This window comes from Mastigoproctus giganteus, chromosome 11 (assembly GCF_048544385.1).
Source record: "Mastigoproctus giganteus isolate SK-2022 chromosome 11, ASM4854438v1, whole genome shotgun sequence".
NCBI lineage: Eukaryota > Metazoa > Arthropoda > Arachnida > Uropygi > Thelyphonidae > Mastigoproctus > Mastigoproctus giganteus.
Window position 1 is genome coordinate 50,419,207 of NC_143585.1, and position 20,943 is coordinate 50,440,149.

The window sequence follows — 20,943 nt, forward strand, 5'->3', positions numbered from 1 at the left end:
TATAACCCTTGATTTATATATTTGGGTACTAGTTAGTTTTATTACCATTCATTTATAGGGTTGCTAGGTATCTGGTATTTTAGCTTATTCTCCAGTAAACAAATAGAGGAAATATTGGACATATAGATGTCTGATGTTTTCTAATTAAGTTACATTATCATTTTATACATTTGTTAGTTTAATTTTAGTTATATTCAGTTTTCATTATAGTTGTTTTCTTCAGTTTTAATATATATATTGCAGTTGTTGTTGTTTAGCTAAAATTGTAATATTTAATCTTTAATTCTTTTGAACTTTATTATTCTGACAATGTAAGAGTGATAAATTTCATTAAAAAAATTGAAATTTCAAATTTTTGTGGACAGATAAACATACATTTATGTTGAATCTGGGCATAGGAAATAACTGTATGTTTAAATGTATGTGGAAGATGTTTTCTCTAAAAAAAAAAAAAAACTGATAAAAGCAGTGCAATTGAATTTTAATTATAACTTGTCTTGTAGATTATTTTTTAAATAAATTTTAGTTTCAATGAACAGTATTATTTCAGATTAGTATTTCGTACTACAGTATATTTATCTCCTTCCAGTGAGAACTTTTATTTTTTGTGTGTGCCAAAACTTCTTTGCATGTCCGGTATTTTCATTGAAACATCCAATAAGCCTATCTACTTTGACATAATTGATACACAGTTGTACAAAACTGGAAGTTCTGGGTAAATGGAACTGGAAACTGCAGATATTTGAAACTGATAGCCATTCAGTTTTTCTAAGGAGGTCACCTGGCATCCCTACTTCTGTATCCACTTGTTGTTCCATCAGTGATTAGTTATGTGTAGTTATTTCCTTTTAGATTATTTCACTTTTTGTTTTAACGCATTGTCTGTATATCATTGGTTTAAATATTTTTTATATTTAGTTTAAAAAAAATTGGATAGCTTGTAAACTAATTGGGGATGTGGTTGAAAATGTTCACTTTTACATCAAGATAAAACTGGCAACTAAGTGGTAATAAGTGTATTGAGATGCGAAGGGGTGAATTTTGTTTGCAGTCCTCAAATTGTTGCCATTAATGCAATCCATTTGAATTTGTATTGATAATTTGAAAAATTATGTACACATGTATGATTTTTCTAGAACTTTCCTGATATTTTTAATTATTTCTCTGTGAAATGGCATAACCAGTATGCATTGCTTAGAATAACCGATTAATTTCATACTTCAGAAATGTCCATTCATTCTATTGAATGTTTTGAGTGTTATTTTGTGATCTTGTAGATGTCATAGCTTTTCTGTGCCAGTATCATTATGCATTATTTTCATTCTTCCTTGTTAAGAAAAAGCCAAATCAATAATCTGGGCTCCTTCCTCAGTTATTGTGGGTTATCCTTGCTCACTTATGCTGTGGACATAACTTCTCAAACTGATTCATCTGCTACCATGATACTTACAATTAAAAGAAGCTTGCAGCATGGTGGTTACTTGGACGAATGGCAGGGCTTAACTTGAATCTAGAAAAGTATGCAGTAATTTCTATTGAGATTATCACAGATTATTAATTCTCACTATGCTTATATGCTGGGGAAATCGCCCCATTATTTGGTTGTCTCACGAAAAAAATTTGGGCTTTCATTTTCATAAATCAGTGTTTCATGCTCCACACATCTTCAGTATAGTGTAAATTGTCTCAAAAAAGTTGAATTTGATAAAGCTTGTTTCTCAAGATATTAATTTAACTTGCCTTTAGATATATCAGAAGTCAGTGATGCCAATTTACAAATGGTATAATGCTGCTCTTGAATACTCTTGTCAAATGTGGCTACACCTGTTAAATTTATTTTGTGAAGCAATTGCTTGCAGTGGATCCAATTTCGGTGAAGTCCAGATGGTCTGTGACTGCCAAATCCTCTGCTTGCACATTCACAATGGTGGGACTGTTAGTAATCCTGTGTATAACCTCCATGCACAAGCACTGTGGGTGACCACCCTGGTGTGAATCAACTAGGGGTAGAGGTGTGGTGCCCACACCACATGGAGGAATGCCGCCCCTCTGTGTTAAGAGGCAATACTAGGTGGTAGATGACTTTCATCAACCAGTGCAATATCACCACTTTGCTTATTGGAGGCTTGAAGTGGTGGAACCCATGTTTAGTCTCCAGAGCTAAGTTCTGGTCAACCCTTCCCCATCTCTTCCATCATGCAGTATGAGTGGTGACTTTTGAGGTTATGATGGACATCATGGCTAGATCCAGTCTTCCTTACATTTCGAGGGTATAGCTCTAAAACGGTGTTTGCAGGCCGGCCACCAGTTAGTACACTGGACCAAACCTATTGGTAACTCTTTAGGAGGCTTCTAGAAAAGCTAGTGTATAATCTTGCTACCTCTACTATGCCAGATAGTGAGTGACTGGAGAGAGAGTCCGAGTAGTGTGTATGCGAGGGGCATTGTCGAGGCCACATTATGTCAATGATTTGGTTATATTCTTACCGTGTGTATGCCATATCCAAAAATTTCATTACTTTATGCAGTATAAACTCTGTTAGTTTTACAATTCATGGTATATTCAATAGTGAGAATAAGTGGGGTGGGGGATGCAGTATCCCCCACCCCACTTATTCTCACTATTGAATATACCATGAATTGTAAAACTAACAGAGTAAGCTCATCTGCGAAAAGATCTAAACCTCCCAAACACTTCCAACTTCATTTTACAAATATATGTATTTCAGTTCTAATCTCAACAATGTCCACTTGCACTCTGCCAAACCCCATGTACTTTTTCTGACAGAATCTCAGTTATCGGTTGATTCAACTACTGCTCATCTTTTCCTTTTGCCTCAAAGGCAAAAGGAATCATAAAGGCATATGTCCATTCCGATATTCCCTATCAGAGACTTGGTAATTTGGAATCTCATCTTTTCAATCTTCTCTGGCTTAAAATCTCTCTACCTCATTGTGTCAAAGTCATCTGTTGTCTCTACCATTCTCCCAATTTCACTAATCACATGGAACTCTTTGACTTCCTCTCTTTGCAACTTGAATTTCTTTAGTCCAACTTTCCTAACAGTGAGGTAATTTTCTTTGGTGATTTTAATGTTCACAACTCCAACTGGTTTCTGTTTTTTAGTCACACCGACCCAGCTGGTCGAGATGCTGAGGCTTTTGCAATTATTAATGGCCTTCCACAGACTGTTCATTTACCTACAAGAATACTGGACGATCCTAACCATACAGCCAATATGCTTGATCTTTTTCTCACAAACAACCCTTCTAAGTACATGGTCAAAGTGAGTGGACCTTTAGGCACCTCAGATCACAACTTGGTGATTGTCTCTTCTCCAATGGAGCCTTTATCTAATGGTTATTTCCAACCTTGTGTTTAGCATTACAAGAATGCAAAATGGGATGACCTGCGTGATTTCTTTTCTTTTCCTTGGTTGGATTACTGTTTCAAAACTTCTGATGTCAACGTCTGCTCAGATTGTGTCAGTGAAATTATTCTTGTAGGAATGGAATCCTTTATTCCACACTCCACTCCACTTTAAAATCTCGTCCTTTATCTAAACCTTGGTTTTCCAATAAATGTGCTAAGGCTGTTCAAGAGAAGAACGTTGCATATCGTAATTGGCTTGTTTCCAATTCCTCAGTTTCATTTTCTGCCTACACCAAAACTCGCAACAATTGTAAAGTAGTTATTAATCAGTCAGTCCAAACTAGATTTTAAACAGGCTAAGAGTAGAAAACTTGCTTCTTGCCCTAATTGTAGCCGAGCATTCTGGTCTCTTGTCAAAGCTATTGGCCACAACTTTTGCCCATCTCTGCTCCCACCTCTGTCAAAAACAGATGGTTTTGTTGTCACTTCAGCCAAGGATAAAGCTGACCTGCTGGCATCTCATTTTTCTTCCAACTCTTGTATTAATGATCTTGGTAAAACACCTCTCATCATTCCCAACATGCTCCATTCAGCGCCTCCTGTGGTCTTCTGTTAAAGGATGTCAGAAGGATTTTGATGAATCTTGATGCTAAGAAAGCTCCAGGTCCTGATGGTATTTCTTCACTTGTTCTGAAAACCTGTGCTCCTAAGAACAGGAGTAAGTTCAACAACTTAGTTGAACTTACTCCTGTTCTTTGCTGCCTTTTTCACTTTTTTATTCCAAAGGTGTTTTTCCTTCTGCTTGGAAATTTACTCATATCCAGCCAGTTCCTAAAAAGGGGAAAAATCTCTCTCATCCAATTATTGTCCTATTGCAATTACTTCTTTTCTTTCTAAAGTAATGGAGAAATCAATTAACTGCCAACTCTTAAACTACCTAGAAACCTGCCTAATCAACGATCGCCAGTATTGATTCCGTCAGTGTCGATCCACTGGTGATATTCTGGCTTATGTTACCCTTTTATGGACAAATTTAGTGGAAAAGTTTGTTGAAACACAAGCAGTTGCTCTTGTCATCTCAAAGGCTTTCGATCGTGTTTGGCATAAAGGTCTTCGAAACAAGCTTCCATCTTATGGTTTGCCAACTGTTTTTTGTAATTGGTTATCCAGTTTTCTCTCTGATCGCTCACTGAGGGTGATGGTAGATGGCTCTCTGTCCTCCTAGTTCTCCACTAATACTGGTGTCTCCCAAGGTTCATCAGTTCTTTCCCCTACTCTTTTCCTCTTGTATGTTAATGACCTTCCATTGACTTGAAATCCTATCCATCGTTTTGCTAATAATAGCACATCATTGCATTCCACTTTCTATTTTGAGAAACCTTGCCCTGCTCAATCAGCTTCAACTTCTCGAATATCTGCTACCAATTCTTTAAATGCCGATCTCCAGGTTATTCTCCAGTTGGGCAAAGACAACTTAGTTGATTTCAATCCTTCTAAAACTCAGTCTTGTCTGATATCTCTCAAAAAAGGATCCTTCTGCTCCTATCCTTATCTTTGGTGACACTTTGATTTCTAGGCAAGTTGATATATCTCTTTTGGGGATTACCCTGACTTCTAATCCCTCTTGACACACGCACATTACAAATATTGCTTCTTCTGCATCTAAAAAAACTTGGTTTTCTCTTTCGCCCTTGGCGTTACTTTTCTTCTAAACAGCTGCTCACTCTATACAAATTGCAAATCTGCCCTACCATGGAATATTGTTCCCACATCTGGGGCGGTGCCCCCAAAACCTCTCTCAGGCTTCTAGATTACATTCAGAAGAGAGCTGTTAGGTTAATCAGACTCATCTCTAACTGAGTCTCTCCACTTGATGTCTCATAGACGTACTGTTTCTGCTGCATGCCTTTTCTACATATACAGTGTCCATGGAAGTATATTTCAAAATATACTTCCATGGACACTGTATTCTTCTGAATTGGCTCTATAATTCCCACTCTCTTTTTCAAAATAGTCCAAACACGTGCCACCACCAGCTAACATCCATTTACTGTCCAACTTCAAACTCACAGAACCAACTTTTCATCTTCCTCGTTTATTCGTTCAACTGTTGTTTTCTGGAACAACTTTCCTTCATATGTATTTACCTGTAAATTACAGTCTACAGAAGTTCAAGTCTAATGGCAACAAATATCTTCTCTCATCTTTTCAATCTCCAACCCAAGCATGATGCTAAGTAGTATAGGTTCTAATACAGATTGTGTTTTGTGGTTTTCATAAAAAAAAAAAAAAAAAAAAAGCATTGAAAATGTTAGATTTTGGGAGCTCTCCACTTCCCATAATCCACCTCCTCCTCAGTTCATTTCATGGAGTAGCTTTAGTTAGTTTTGCTTATTAAAAATTCTCCCACAATTCTCTTTGTGCAGTCTTATGTTTTCTTTTAAACCATCACTTTTAATATATTTTGAATTGTTAGTGCTATAAATTTTTACAATAGGAGAAGAGTTAATCAGGTCAAGTATTGTTAATGCTTGTGAAGCGTTAGGGGAAAAAGCTGTACAGGAAATTCACTCAGTTCTGCTTTCTGATAACAGTTTGTAGATGAAATTAATTTAATGGCATCTGACATGAAATTCATATTAATTTTTAAATTTAGTAGTTTTCTAAGTAGATGAGCCAACTAACAGTTACTACAAAGCTCTGCTGATTTGTTATGTTAGTTTCATTGATATAGTTGTAGGAAACAACCTTGGAGATTTCACAAGATGCTTTGAACTTCCTGGAAACACAAAAGGTTTATCATGAAAAAACTACATTGTATGATAAATGGTGTTTTTGACACAATTTGGCATCATTCAGGACTTGTAGCTAGATTAAAAATGAAGCTGAAGTAGGTTTACAAGCAGATTATTGTATTATCCACATGAAAATGTTAGCCACAACTAAAATGAATTCATATTGCATGAGGTTTTAACAAAATTAAAAATTTTAAATGGATCTAAATTATTTGTTGTTTTGTGTGAAGAAAGGGGCTCTTATAGTAAGCTTCTCCTGCTTACAAAAATTAACATTAGATGACTTTCTTCAGGATGAATTCTCACAAGATTATACATGCATGGAGAAAAAGTTTATATATTTTTGACATACAAATTTAAAATTGGCTGCTAATGTCCGTGATATTGATTTGTTGGCAAAACTTGCATATTTGCCAAATATTTTTCACTTGTTCATTATCTCAGTTTAAGTTCAAGGCCCCTGAACAAAATTGAAGCTTTTAAGAAGAAACTCTGATTATGAGGATCAAAAAATGAATAAATACAATTTTGGCATGTTTCCTACTTTCTTTGAACAATGAGAATGGTGTGAGTCACAAGAAATACATTTATTTTTATAAAATCATGTGCAATAGCCACTCAAGAAAAATTCAACGAGTATTTTTCTCAGATGTTGATCCATGTTTGGAAAATTAATGGTTTTGGATCCATTTATTATCCATGAAAATAAATATTTGTATGTTCAAGAAGAAGAAGAATAGCTGCTTAATGGTTTCTGATATCAAACGCAAAATTTAAAAAAATAATATAATTCAACTTTCTGACTTTCAGCCTATCAGAAATGAATATTGTGAATCAGGCTTTTAAACTTCAGTCGCAACCAAAACTAAGCATAGGACTCAGTTAAAAGTGCAATACACATTGAGATTACCTTTGAAAGCCATTTGAAAACCATTGGGGTTACCTGGATCCAGAAATCACTGAACTTAAGAGGGTGCAAGCCTAAGGCTCTCATTGACAGTGATGGGAAATACAAGTATTCTTATTATCATACCTTGATAATTTTATTTAAAATATCTAGCTGCCACTGTAAAAAGTTAGTTGTAATTGTTGGGGATGCCATACTAAAAAAAAAAAGTCAAGTGGAAAAGCCTTTTGCACTAAAATAGTGCTGCACGACAAGATCCGAATACTGGTACTAACCTTGCTGCTTAGACTTAAATTCACACAGAAGCCCTCTTATGAGTTCTTGTTTATACTCTGGCATGATGACCAGGTCAGGGGAGTTTATAATAAAGCATAAATACAATAATTAATCATATTTAGCAGTCCCAAAATGATTGGGCCAGTAGTTGGTTAATTAAAATAAAGTGAAAATGGTTAAAGTGAGAAACTTAAAGTATACATATGTACCTTAAGGATTTTCACTTAAAATTAGTAATTTTTATCTGTTTAGATGATGAAATGTGATATTTTGCATCATAATCCTTCCACTTTTTTTTTTGATAAACATCATATCATTGACTGTTGCATCACTTCACTACAATGCAAAGCTATTATTAAGGCATTGTTGTTGGCTGCATGAGAAACTTTGGTCCTGGAATTAACCTCTTCTTCATAGTTAGATCCACCCATTTCCGTCATTGTGTGTGTGTGATTTTTACATCGTTCATTATTTAATTTTTCAACAAATGTGTGCTAATTTGTTGGAAAATTTAATTTTCCAGCAACTATTACAATCTGATGCCATGAGCATTAGGCCATTTTTTAAAGTGGGAAGAGGAGGTGATCAGTTAAGCGATACTATAAAAGTATCAATTTTCCGACGCAGCCAATATCAATCATCCTTATGGTCCACTGATAATTAAGCTGTGTGAAAATTAAGTCTAAACTTCTTTATTTGATTTCACTTTTATATATATATGTTAAATTGATTATAAATGATGTATTAACTATTACAGTGTAGTAAAACAACACAAATAGAAAAAGCACAAGTGATAAATTAACAGTTGACTCCTGAAGTTACAAATACCCAATTTACAACCATTATTCATGTTACCAAGGCTCTAATAAGATAAAAAGTATGATTTCGCAAATGAACAATCTTTGAATATTTATATTTTTTTCAGTAAATTAAATTGAAAAACAATTTTAATTTTGTTGTTTCAGTATTGAATAAGAAACTAATTGCAAAATGTTCTCTAGGTAACTTTAAGTTTTGTGTTATCTTAACAAAAGCCAGTTATGATTAGTTAGGCTCTTATTCTTTGTCCTGTAAAATGCTTGTTACCAAGTGTGATTTCTTAGTCACCAGAGCAACCATGTTTTTCAGGCTGCTCAGATTATTACAACCTAACATATGCTACATATGTTAAGTATGAGTACATATCAGGTGCAAGCCAAAATTTTTCAGATTGGCTGAGGAGCACTAATCACATATAGTATAGCAGTGCATTGTTAGGTTATTCTGAACTAATTCATTGTGAGTTTCATGCCCGTAGGTTGTTGCATTTTGCGTAATTGATGTTTTAAGTGTGCTTCAGTTGAGTAAGCCCTGTGATTTTGTACCAGAGTAAGATGGTAGTGGACATTTAAAGAACAGCAAATTTGCATAAAATTTTTCCATAAACTTCGAAAAAGAGCTTTGAAGACTTACAAAGTGATTAAACAAGAATTTGGTGAAGATGCTTTTGGTATAAAGCACTTTTCAGTGGTATTCTTGTGACTAAGGTGGTCAAACTTCGGTTTAGTGCTCAGATCATTTATCGCCAAGTTGGACTGATAAAAAACGTTAGAAAAGTGCATAAAGTCATCTATGAGGACACTGATTAATGATATTTGTGACATTATAGGTCTGTTGTACACTACATCCTGATGCATTTTAACTGAAAATTTAAACATGAGGCAGATTTCTGCAAAAAATGTGTGCTGAGTGTTGAAGAGAAACAGAACCAGCTTTCTGTTTACAGGGAACTGCACACAGCCTGGGAAGGACAGAAACTTCCTTTTCCAGAGTCATAACAGTATATTGATATCCTAAGGTGTTTGGTGGAGGCAGGAGAAAATACCCAGACAAATGGCCTCCTCATGTTTGGCTTCTGCATCACAACAATGTGCAGGTCCACATGACATAGTTGGTTTTTAATGCCAAGAACAATGTGCCAATGGTCCCACACCCTCTCTATTCTTCTGATCTAGACCTCCTGTGACTTCTTTCTGTTCCACAAAATGAAAATCCAATTAAAAGACATCACAGACATTCAAGCTGAATTGCAGAAATTGTTGGAAAGCATCATGAAAAGCAGTTTCAGAGATGTTTTGAGGAGTGGAAGAATCTGTGGGAACAGTGTATGAATTCTAAAGGGAATTACTTTGAAGTGGACAATGCCAATGTGTTAAGGTTGGCTTTTCCCCCTTCAAACATTGTTATTTAGTATGTCTAAATTAATTTTATTACCCAGTCCGGAAACTTTTTGTTTGTGCCTCATATCACTATATTTAAAAAAAAAAATAGTATTGAAGTATCATATAAAAACTATAAAGAAAAGAAATAAAAAATTGGATTGGACTTAAGAGAGAGTTTAAGGGATACAAAGAAGGGAAAGTTTTATAGGCAAGTCTAAGAGAAAGAAAGAAAGAATTGGAATGTTAAATGATTTGACAGAGGACAATGCGTATCAAGAACTGAAGGAGAGGTGGACAAGGAGAAATGGAAATGTGATTGAATTCTAGCTGCTATGGAGCTTTAACATAGAAGTGATCTAAATAATAATAGATGCTCCATTTGTTTTATAATCTGTTCATATAAAAAACTTACACCTTCAGTCACTGCCAAACGTGATGATCAGAACTACATTTTCCTTTGATCTCCATCTTTCATGATGAAAATTGATACTTACTTTGAAAGAACAAATATTTGCTTTTAACTTATTAATTTTATAAAAATAATTAAGATATGGGAAAATTCCAAACTTCTGGGACACTGTGTTAAACAGAATATATTTTAAGTATCCTACTCTGATGTACTTTTATGTTATAGGTATCTGTTATAATAACTTCTGCCACCAAATTCAAATACAGACATATTTAGTTTTTTACATAATGTGCTTAATTCTAGGTGATCAGAAGTACTAATATAATTCCATTTTATTTTTTTAATTAATAGGAAAGTAATACCAGATTAAATCAATTCATGTGGAATGACAAAGCTTGTTCCAGGTGGAGAGTTGTTAGCTGTTTTCAGAAACAATTAAAATAGCATTGTTTGTTTAGGTATGTTTTCAGACCAGATATAAGATTCTGCAACCAGGATCACTCTAAGAAGGTATGGATTAAAAGTGTTACTTTAAATTCTGGTAACTGTAATTTTTAATTATAAACTGAAAAGTGCCAGCAGTCCCTGCAAGATAATACATACACATTGTTATCATGATTGGGAAAAATTCACTGAAAAACTTTTTCCGTTGTCATTTTGTTGTAGTGGAAATAGTGACTACATCTGATATTATCAGTTTCTGCATTGTTGTCTCCATCTCAGATTTTTTAGTCCCAGGGATATCAAAAGACAGAATGGATACCCTAAGATAAACAGCCTCATTGAGCCTATTTTTCTCTTCTAACTCCTCTTTTCTGTAACTTGTGGCACAGTCTTGGACCCCTTACTTAATGTTAAGGACCAGTATAATTGACTTATCTATTTCCACATTTTCCCTTTGGTGCCACTTCTTTTTTTTTTTCTGTTTATAATCGATACATTCAGTACTAAACTAACAATTTTGTTTCACCTTCAACAGATCTCAAGTTACACAGAAAATTATGAATATTTTCAGTACTGTTCCTACTGCAAGCTGCAGCTGTATGTTATGGTCATGCAAAAATGTTGAACATGCTGTATAATGCCCTCTATATGATTACTCAAGATTAAAAAATCAGCTTCTGTTTAAACATAAGATATTCAATGCAGCTGAAATTGTAAACGAGACACCTTGGTATTGGCCCTGGGGGAAAAAGTAAAAAACGCCTTCCATTTGAAAATAAAGAAATAGTAAATAGTAAATTTTTATTTATTTATAGTATTTTTTTTTTATAGTAAATTTTTATTTATTTTTTTTTTTAGAAATCGCAAAAATGATGGGTAAATGCAAATGAGTTGCGTTTTCAGTTAAACAAAACTTGAAATTATTCAAAAGTTTGAAAACGGTGCATCTGTTAAATCTCTAAGGAATCGTTATAATAAGGATGTATCAAAATGACCAAAAATTATCAAGTATTGTGCAGAATTCAGATTTGTCAATAATAATATAGTAGCAATATGTTATTAGTCATTCCAGAGTTACGTAAAACTCGACGAAGTAAGAAGTCTTGGAACGTATCTCTTACGTATGTCGAGGACTTCTGTATTTTTGGATTAACCGGGAAATCGATTATCCGGGATTTGTTTTTTACCATCTATCCCGGAAAAGCGAGAGTCTTCTGTAACAGGGAAATCAGTTATTTTATGAATCATATGTGATGCTGATCCACACGGGTTTCTTTCGAGGATTACAGTGGTGATGAAACTTGGATTCATCACTGTTATCTGGAAACAAAACAGTAGTCTATGCAATGGAAACACTCCTACCAAAGAACTCTGCTGGGAAGATTATGGATACCATTTTTTGGGACATAGGAGGAATTCTTCTGATAAATTATATGCCACATAAGAAAACAGTTAGAAATACCTAGGCTGCTGTTCTCAAAAATTAAGAGGGAGCCATAACGTGGCACAAAGAAGAAGAGGGAAATTGATTCAACATGTTTTGTTTCTTCATGACAGTGTTTCTGTATACAGTTCCCATAAAGCAATTGGTACTCCAAGCAATTTCAGATTCCAGGTTATCACCATTTGTCCTGCAGTCCAGATCAGATGTGGTCCCCTAATAACTATTTCCTCTTTGGGTTGACGATGATCTCAAGGAAACAGCAAATGACTGTTTCAGAGAATAAAGACTTTTTTTTTTTCTTAAGTATTTCCTTAAGGTGCTCTCAAAATGGAGGACATTCAAGGGGATATATACATGCCCTGCCATTAATATCACCCCCTCTGTTGATAATTGGTTATGTCCTACCCAAGCATTACATGCCAAGTGCAACAACTGTAAATGTGCTCTTAGCCTTTGAGGAGAAATAATATTATTATTAAATCAGTATGTTGCAGTATGCTTCACCCACAAACAACCATCTAGGAGGTGCATGAACCTTCAGAACTGGCAGAATGTGACAGGAGAATCCTACAAAGAATCATCTGCTCAGAACACAGGGCTGTAGTGAGATGATTGGGAACCATTTCCCAATGGTTATCAAATGAACTAATGAGACTCGTGATAGAGAAGAAAAATGCATGGGATGCATATAAATTATCAGGTGACACTGAAACCTATGGCAGATATAAGCTAGTCTGTAATCAAATCACAAAGGAGGTTAATCTTTGGTAAAGCATGCTAAGAAATACAGCAAGGATTTCTTTACTTATATAAACTTATATTTTACTTATATAAACGCTAAAAGGAAGGGAATGAATTTTATTGGTCCAATTGATATTGATGGTTCGACTGTTGGTGATCCTGCTCAGATAGCAAACAAACTGAATGAGTATTTTGCATCTACATTCACAATGAGGAGTTATTAAGGTTTGAAAATGGCAGAAGGTTATCAAATTGTAGCAGGATACTTAATGATTTTGGAATAACTGAAAGCAAAGTGGAGGAGAAATTGTTGAAGTTAAACGTAAGAAAAGCACCTGGGGTGGATGGGATCTATCCAGTTATATTAAAGGAGGTGGCAAAGCAACTAAGCAAACCCTTAGCCATAATTATGAGAGTGTCCTTGGACTCAGGGGAGGTTCCCACGGACTGGAGATGTGCAAATGTATCCCCAATTCACAAAGGGGGATCGAAGGGTGACACGAGTAATTACAGACCAGTTAGTTTAACTTCTGTTCCGGGTAAAATAATGGAGTCACTGGTTAAAGATGCATTGCAGGATCATCTAGACAAGACTGCAGCAATAATTCAGACACAGCATGGATTTGTTAAGGGAAAGTCTTGTCTAACAAATTTGATTGGATATTATGATGTGGTTACAAAGGAACTGGATGCAAAAAATAATTTGATATCATATACTTTGGATTTCAAGAAAGCTTTTAACACTATTGCGCATGGAAGACTGCTGTACAAATTGGAGCAGAATGGTATTAAGGGTAAGTTGCTACAATGGATAAAAGGATGGTTGAGTGGGAGAAGACAGAGGGTGGTAATCAATGGGTGCTGCTCTTCGTGGACTAATGTTATTAGTGGAGTCCCACAGGGTTCGGTGTTGGGTCCACTGTTGTTTTGTATATTTATCAATGATATCGATGAAGGTATATCAGGCTTAGTGTCGAAGTTTGCAGATGATACAAAGGTTGGGAAGGTTGTTAATGACAGTAATGGCAGTGTGCTACTGCAACAGGATCTAGAAAAGCTGAGCAGATGGGCTGAGAGGTGGCAAATGAAGTTTAACCTTGACAAATGCGAAGTACTGCATATGGGTACTTTGCCAGAAGTGTGTCAAATTCTAAGAAGGATCTAAATGATTTAAATAACTAAGAGGAAATTTGAAGAAAAATTATTGAAACCTAATGTAAAAGTCGCCTTAGGTGGATGGGATCTATCCAGTTATATTAAGAGTGGTAAGAAAACCTTTAGCCATAATTATGAGAGCATCCCTGGATTCAGGGGAGGTTCCTATAGACTAGAGATATCCAAAATGTATCCCCAGTTCACAAAGGGGTCAGAGGGTGACATGAATAATTACAGAACTGTTAGCTTGACTTTGGTTTTAAAGAAGCTAATGGAGTCACTGGTTAAAGATGTAGGACTATCTAGACAGGAATACAGTCATGGCATGAATGTGTGAAACAGAGATATTGTCTGACCAATCTAATTGGATACTGCAGAAACAAAGGAACTGGATACAAAAAGTAGTTTTATCATATACTTACTATTTCAGAAAATCTTTGATATTTACACATAAAACACTACTGCACAGATTTGAACAGCATGGCATTAGGAACAAGTTACCGCTACAGATAAAGGGATGGTTAAGTGGGAAAAGACAGAGTCACTGCAATCAATAGACACTGCTCTTTTTTTACTTCTGTTATTAGTGGAGTTCTCCAGTTCTGGGCACATGTTGTTTTCTGTATTATGTGGAGACACCTGGTTTAATGGTTAAGTTTACATATTATACATAGGATGGTTAATGACAGTAATCAGGTTATTCTACTGCAATAAGATCTATAAAAATTAGATGGATGGGCTAAGTGGCAATTGAAGTTTAACATTGGTAGCAGTAATCCTAGGATGACACCAAATTCAGGGTGTCAGGTACCAAACTCAGGGTAGTGGAGAATGAAAATGATTGGCGGGGGGTTAATTATGCAGTCAGATGTGAAGTCCTCTGAGCAGTGCAGGTGGCATCCTCTTGCTTAGACTACACCCTGAGAGCATAATTCAAATTGAGGAGGATGGTTGCAGGATAGATGTGCAGAAGTATGCCTTCAGGTAGTTGATTATTGGAACAGGCTTTCACTTGGCATTGTGGAAATGGCTTGTCTGAATAAATGCAAAGAACTAGGCAGACATTAGAGAACATGGACAGGCAATTTGGAAAGGTTGTGTTTTTTTTTTTTTTTGTCTCATAGTTTTGTTTCTTTTTCTATTTCTTTAATTTATCTGTACAGGTGTGTAAAATATATTTGTATTTTTAAAGCTTACTTTTCAAGAACTTGGTTATGATGTCTCAAATGAAATGCTTTTATGTCATGTGTGAAGATTGTTACTAAATGCAACAAGTGACACACATTGCAACCTGCAGCAAAGAAATTAAAATAAACAGTTCTATTTATTTTAATACTATTTTATTGTATTTAGTTTATTTTATTGCAATTTTTACTTTTTTTTTTAGTTTTAGCATTAGCAGAGGTACACAATGCAAGAAAGCAAGCTTATGCAGCATCAGCAAAAAAAAAAAAAAAAAAGCTCTGATTTCACCCTTCCATTTGTTCCAAATACCTGTCCAGCTCAGCCTTAAATTTATTTAGGCAATCAACTTCCACAACAAAATATGAAGTCTGTTCCACCAATCAACTACCTGCTGGCTAAAGGCAAACTTCCACACATCTATCCTACAACTGTCTTTCCTCAAATTCAATTTGTCCTTTCAGGTGATTATTCTGAGCAAGAGGAAGAATCCCATCAGCTTCTCAAACCATTCAAGGCTTTATACAACTCAATCAGATCACCTCGCAGGTGCCTAGTCTCCAAACACTGTAATCTGCAAAACTTAAGCCCTTTCTTCGTAAGAGCAACCCTTTGTTCTATTCACTAATCTTGTTGCTCTTCTCTGTACTCATTCCAACAGCTCTACATCCTTCTTAAAATTAGGCCTCCAGACCTGTATACAGTACTCAAGGTGTGGCCTGACCATTGCCTTATACAAGAGGATAATCACCTCCTTATCCCTGCTAGAAAAATTTGTGCATATCATTGACAAGACACCATGAGCTACTCTTGCAGACCGTCTGCACTGCTCAGAAAACTTCATATCTGCCTGCCCCAAATCCTTTTCATTCTCTACCACTGTCAGTGTAGTACCACAGAGTTGATACGTTACTCTGGGATTACTGCTTCCCATATATAGTACTTTATATTTGTCAATGTTAAACTTAATTTGCCACCTCTCAGCCCATCTGCTCAGCTTTTCTAGATCCTGTTGCAGTAGCACACTGCCATTACTGTCATTAACAACCCTACCATTCTAACACAGCCCATGTTTTTGTGTTAACACAAACCAGCCAACCTTTGTATCATCTGCAAACTTCGACACTACGCCTGATATACCTTCATCAATATCATTGATAAATATACAAAACAACAGAGGACCCAACACCGAACCCTGTGGGACTCCACTAATAACATTAGTCCACAAAGAGCAGCACCCATTAATTACCACCCTCTGTCTTCTCCCACTCAACTATCCTTTTATCCATTGTAGCAACTTACCCTTACTACCATTCTGCTCCAATTTGTACAATAGTCTTCAATGCGGAACAGTGTCAAAAGCTTTCCTGAAATCCAGGTATATGATATCAAAATTATTTTTTGTATCCATTTCCTTTGTAACCACATCATAATATCCTATCAGATTTGTCAGACAAGACTTTCCCTTAACAAACCCATGCTGTGTGAATTATTGCTGCAGTCTTGTCTAGATAATCCTGCAATGCATCTTTAACCAGCGACTCTATTATTTTACCTGGAACAGAAGTTAAACTGAATCGTGCCACATCTTTGCAGAACCTTATGCCACTACTTCCCTGGGTGAATATTAGCAATTGATTGTTAATTGCATATGATATTGTTTTAATTTTTCCATTTTGTAGTTTCATAGTTGTCCTTGATTCTATATTTTAATTTCTTTGTTACTGGTAGCACCTCAATTACTTGTTGTTTAGCAGCAGTATTTATATGTAATATAAAAGTATTTATTTGAGACATTATCAGTTTATTACACCACTTTTAAGTTGTACCTTGCATTTAAAATTGCATTTCCTTTATTTTTCAGAATAAAAATGGCAAACAAAGACAGAGATAAAAAGAACAAAGGGGCATTTCCAGTAAGTAATAATTTGTATTAATGATAATTTTAATAAAAAAAAAAAAAAAATTGCCTGTGATATTGTTTCATACAGTTGTATCATTACTACATAGTTGAACTTTAAGAGAAACCAAAGTTTGTACATTAAGCACCATTATTATAACATCTCATATTGTGAAATCCTTCAAGATGAGTTTCCTTTCCCTTATGCTTCAAATGAGTAGCACTTCCCCATTAGAGAACTCCACTGTTATTTATTCTCAGTTCAGTACCACCACCCAGACGGCAATGTTTTGAAGCTATTTAGCCTCTGCCTAACATACAAACATCAATTTGTCTTAAATTTCAACTAGGTAGTAATAATGCAATTGCACTAAACAATATAATATTATAGTTTGAGGCTTTCTGCCCTAAAATTTTATTAGTATAAGAAAGTTACAAATTTATTTTGTCAATTACTTATTTATTTATAGAATATATATGTGTGTGTAAATGTTGTGTATTATAGTTAAAAAGTATTGTCTGGCTGTTTAGCTAATGGGAGGTGTGAAATTAGGAAAGGAATTAGAATAGAAATAGACACTCCTGCCCTCATTATGCTAATAGCTCAGTGTGTGGAAGAATTTAGACATGGAAAATAAACAGTATATGATATTGAAGAATATAAAGTTGGTGCTCAGGTTATCCGGGAGTGCAATTTGCCATCCGTGTTAGTAACGGCCCTGGACGTGGTAGATATATGCCCCTAATGGATCTACAGCAGCACTAAGGTATACACACAGGAAACTACTGAAATGTTAAAGGCTGTGTGTACAAACTATATCAGCATATTTTGCTGAAATAGTGAAATGGTGTGGCATCCTTACGAGATACCATTTCACATATATCAGCCAGTTACCTACTAATTTTAACGGCCTTACCTACTAATTGTTATAATTTTAAGTTTAAAATTATAACAACATAAGTATGAGTACACAGTAATGTTAAATAGAATTTTAATTTGAAGTATAAATTTAATTATAAGATTTTGGTACATATAGATATGTAGACAACCACTTCTGAATGCATATATCTACCCTGTCCAAGACTGCTACTAATATTTACAGGAAATTGTGCTCCCGAATAACCTGAGCACCAGCTTTATATTCTTCAATCATATACTGTTTACTTTCCTACATCTAAATTCTTCCACACTCAGAGCTATTAGTGTAATATGAGGGCAGGAGTGTCTATTTCTATCCTAATTTTGTCTCCCATTAGCTAAACAGTAGCCAGACAATGCCTTTTAACTATAATACACATTTTTTTATATATATATAAATATACTTAACTTATTTTTATACATTATTTTTAAATTATGGTACTACTTGGGAGCGTCAGGTTTGTAGTGACCCCAACCAACCCGCTAGTTATATTTAAATCTAGCCCTGGTATGGATAGCCTTACATATAAAAATATAAGATATATATAAAAACAACAATATTAATGAAATTTTAAAGAAAGTGGAGAAATTGCCAAAAGTTAGTGAAAATTAATGAAATTTAACATTCTTTCCGGTACGTCTGCGCAATAAACTGTAACACACACACACACACACACACACACACACACACACACACACACACACACACACACACACACACACACACACACACACACATCTAAACTTTGGCAGGAAATTGAACATTTTCAGACTAACCACCACAGGACATGGAGTTGAGATACTTTCAATCTGTTACATACCCATAGGTCTTTGAATCTCCTATCACAGTTTGCTGTAGTAATGTATGAAAACCACCCTGTTTATTTAAAATTAAGTACATCTATTCAATAAGATTACTCTTATAATTCCAAATTATCCACCAAGTAATTAACCTAGCAAAACTGGTATAGAGATTACAGAAATGGGTATGTATAATACATTCCTCTATTATGGCTACATGTCTGCTCAAAGCCCCTGAGGAGTAGCAGAGGTATGGCCATGTGGAAGAATGCTAATTTTCATTAATTTTCACAAACTTTGCCAATTTCTCCAGCTTTCTTTAAAATTTCATTAATATTGTTGTTTTTAATAATAGAATAGCAATTGCTTAAAAAACGGTACTCACCTTCAATAAATCTGCAGTGGTATATTGAGAAGAGGTGGTTAGTATTTAGGTTGAATTGTTAGCTAGGAAACTAAGCGGGGAAATGAAGAAAAACGGAATTTAAAATAAGCACAAGGAGGTAGAAGTGTAAACATCCAATCCTTGGTTGTCATTGAAGAGGGAAAAAGTAATTTGAAAGCTTGAATAAAATAATACGATGGGGCCAATAGTCATTACGAAGGATTTTCATTAAATAATAACGTCTTCAGTTGGCAATTGAATGGGCAGAGAATGCATGTTGTTTTAAAGGTTTAAGTTTTATACTCTCGTGATGCACTTTTTGACACGTGGGAAATTTAACCATGAAAGGTTCCAAGCTGGTGAAAGGTTGAAGGGGAGTTTGGCATTAATAATTTTAAGATTAGAATGATGTCGACACCATTCAATCACGAGTGCTTCATATTGAAGAATTCTATAATTAGATTTGAGTTTAATAATGGAAATAGCAGAGTCGATGAGAGGGGTGCGATTGTGGGTTTGGGCATGAATTGTGAGTTCTGTACTGGCTTGACTTGTTCTAAAACTGTTGAAATGGTAATATGCACGGGTGTTGGAGGATTTGGAAGAACCGAATTTGGTAGTGCTGCCAATGTAACAGGCGTCACAGTTTGGCTGATATTTTATGAGGTATATTATATTATTTCGCTGGTGGAATAAGTGTGTGTGTGTGTGTGTGTGTGTGTGTGTGTGTGTGTGTGTGTGTGTGTGTGTGTGTGTGTGTGTGTGTGTGTGTGTGTAGCTTTATAGGAATTAAAAAAAGATCCTAGTTTATTGTAAGCGGAAAAGACAAGAGAAATGTCTGTGTTATTAAAAATACGGCGGAATTGTCCTGCAAGTTCACTATGGTAGGGGAGGATTATACGAGTGTTGGTTTTGTTATTGTGTCCGGTTGGATTAATAATTTTATTTTTGGCTGTGGAAATTGTATTTAGGATGAGTTGAGGGGGGGGGTAACCTCTGGCTAGAAATTTTTCGGTAAGGTATTGAAGTTCATTATGTAGGTCATTTTGTGAGGAGCTAAATTTTAAGGCGTTGTGAATTTGGTTGTGTAAAATGGCTTTTTTAGTGCTGAGGGGGTGATGTGAAGAGAAATGTAAATATTTGCCAGTGTGCATGTTTTTTCTGAAGATCTTTGTGCATAGTTTTGTACCTGTTATATAGAGGGCGAGATTGAGAAAATTGATCTGGTTGTTCATTCCAAATTCAAGGGTGAGTTTTAGCCTGTCATGTACTGAATTAAATTTTGAAAAGAGATTGTTAATGATGGGCCTATTGCCTATAATTAGGATGTCATTGGCATAGCGTAAGTATAATTTTATTTAAGAAGGAAAGGGTTGTAAAATTTGTTTCTCACTAGTGGCTAGGTAAATTTCGGACAGGGGGACAGAAATGCCTAGGCCCATTGGTAACTCGAATGTTTGTTGGAAAATTTTATTGTTAAACCTAAAATACCTGGCATCTAATAAAATTCTAAAATACCTAGCATCTAATTAAATCTAAAATACCTGGCATCTAATAAATACACAACCAAATTCACAATGCCTTAAAATTTAGCTCCTCACAAGATTCTTCTTCTTCAAGAGGAGTGTTTCCATTTACAATGGGTTTCCTCAGCCTAAAGTTATTTCTTGTTAGAAATTTTTTCCCGCCATAAAGTGCGGTTCAAGGTGTCTTGGTCGGTTAAGCCTGGGGCTGTCATGCACTCCTGTACTCCATCCATCCATGTCCTCCTAGGTCTTCCTCTTCTCCTTCTTCCGGGAGGTATCCATTCCAGGATAGCCTTTGGATATCTGTTTTCTTGCATCCGTTTTACATGTCCATACCATGTTAGACGCTTTCTCTGATGGTGTCAATAATAGTCTTTTTCACTTCCATTTTTTCCCTTATGTCTTCATTCCATTTTCTGTATCTTCTAGAAGTTCCTGCTGAGCGTCTCCAAAAATCTATTTCTGTGGAGAGCAGTTTGTTTTCC

General features: G+C 35.2%; 1 protein-coding gene across 1 annotated transcript in view; it reads left to right on the top strand.

Moving 5' to 3' along the window:
• The window catches only part of LOC150078004 (protein diaphanous-like), a 278,573-nt gene that overhangs the window by 13,251 nt on the left and 244,379 nt on the right, over positions 1 to 20,943 (top strand). The window contains 2 exon segments of the mRNA XM_090384426.1: positions 10,313 to 10,471; positions 16,792 to 16,843. Of these exon segments, the coding sequence (XP_090240552.1) occupies positions 16,799 to 16,843 (45 nt within the window). The 5' untranslated portion in view covers positions 10,313 to 10,471; positions 16,792 to 16,798.